At 55.7% G+C, this 1561-nt stretch overlaps 1 protein-coding gene across 1 annotated transcript in view; it reads left to right on the top strand.

The window, feature by feature from the left end:
- The window catches only part of VOLCADRAFT_95425 (uncharacterized protein), a gene marked incomplete at both ends in the record, with an annotated part of 18545 nt that overhangs the window by 8751 nt on the left and 8233 nt on the right, over positions 1-1561 (top strand). The window contains one exon of the mRNA XM_002954601.1: positions 1152-1164. Coding sequence (XP_002954647.1) covers positions 1152-1164 — 13 coding nt within the window. The remainder of the gene's footprint in view (positions 1-1151; positions 1165-1561) is intronic.

Raw genomic sequence — 1561 nt, 5'->3', positions numbered from 1 at the left:
GTCTGGCGGTCAGCCTCGTCAAGCCGCCGGGAGTGGGCCAGTCCACAACCCTTCTCATCACTGGTGAGCTACGTGTCGTCGGGTGCAGAGTGCCGTGCTGTGTATGTTGTTACAGGGTGGTTAACTTCGCCAGCGGCCCCCTTTCCCGGGGCAGTCCCTGCTCTCCCCTGCTAGAGGGGCACCCTAATCCGTCACCCCATCCGACTTCAGAATGTATTCGTTGGGTTCGGCAACTCACCACCAGCATCCAACCAAATCTAGCGGATCAACGGCGCATCAACTTAGTTCCTGGTCAGCTCGCAAGTTGATATTATCACGTCCTACACCGTCCATAAGATGGGGGGCCACCTCCCATTTCATCACTCCTCAAACACCCGAGGAGCCGGCAGGCGGATTTGAACCCGGGTCGACTGGGTCGACTGGGAGCAGAAGTCAGGCCTTAACCTCTGCCAGCCGCCTGCCTGTGTATGTATTGCGCTATGGGGTTTACACTATGGACCCCTATGCTTTACGGTATGCTTAACGCTTCGTTTTACACTACGTTTTTATGTTGTGCTCTATGGGTATCATCTTTACGCTTTGCTTTATGTTTTTTGGCTCAGGCTGTGCTTTGTTCTAGCGTTATGCGTTATGCTGTGTGTAACACTAAGGTATGCATGCTTTATGCTATGTTTTATGCTGTGCGCTATGCTTGATGCTATGCTTTCCACTACGCGTTTTGCTGGGCGTTGCGCTGCGCGTCATGCTGTGTTTTATGCTCCGCTTCATGCTGTGTGTTAACTATTTCGCATTGCATGCTTTGCATTGTATGTGTTATGCTGCGTTAATGCTACACGTGATAGGCGCCCGGGTGCACCGGGTGTTTTCACGTCCAGCCGTGTATACCGGTCGTGCATGTCATGCAGTATCCATCCAGACAGGACCGGCACCCACATGTCGGTCACTGCTGCTGCTGCTGCTGCTGCTAGGCCGCTAAACCTCCTTTTCCTATCCCTATAAGTGAGAACCGCTCTCCGTCTGTTACTGCTCCGTTCGGTTCCTCTCTCAACCCCTGCCCTCAACGACCGGCCCAACCCCCCAACCCCCTCCGGCGCGCACCCACCACGGCCTGGTTTTCCCTCGTACCTGGATGTTCTGTCGTGCACGGACAGATATCGAGTCCAGGTACACATGCTGGGTTTCATAAGGGCAGGCTGCTAGGTGCACGGGGCCATCCAATGCTGTCTGTCTGCCTGTCTGCCTGTCTGCCTGTCTGTGCCTGTCTGTGCCTGTCTGTGCCTGTCTGTGCCTGTCTGTGCCTGTCTGTGCCTGTCTGTGCCTGTCTGTGCCTGTCTGTGCCTGTCTGTGCCTGTCTGTGCCTGTCTGTGCCTGTCTGTGCCTGTCTGTGCCTGTCTGTGCCTGTCTGTGCCTGTCTGTGCCTGTCTGTGCCTGTCTGTGCCTGTCTGTGCCTGTCTGTGCCTGTCTGTGCCTGTCTGTGCCTGTCTGTGCCTGTCTGTGCCTGTCTGTGCCTGTCTGTGCCTGTCTGTGCCTGTCTGTGCCTGTCTGTGCCTGTCTGTGCCTG

The sequence above is a fragment of the Volvox carteri genome, assembly GCF_000143455.1.
Source record: "Volvox carteri f. nagariensis unplaced genomic scaffold VOLCAscaffold_44, whole genome shotgun sequence".
Taxonomy (NCBI): domain Eukaryota; kingdom Viridiplantae; phylum Chlorophyta; class Chlorophyceae; order Chlamydomonadales; family Volvocaceae; genus Volvox; species Volvox carteri.
Note: the sequence above shows the minus strand (reverse complement) of the source record. Positions and strands in the feature narration are given on the sequence as shown.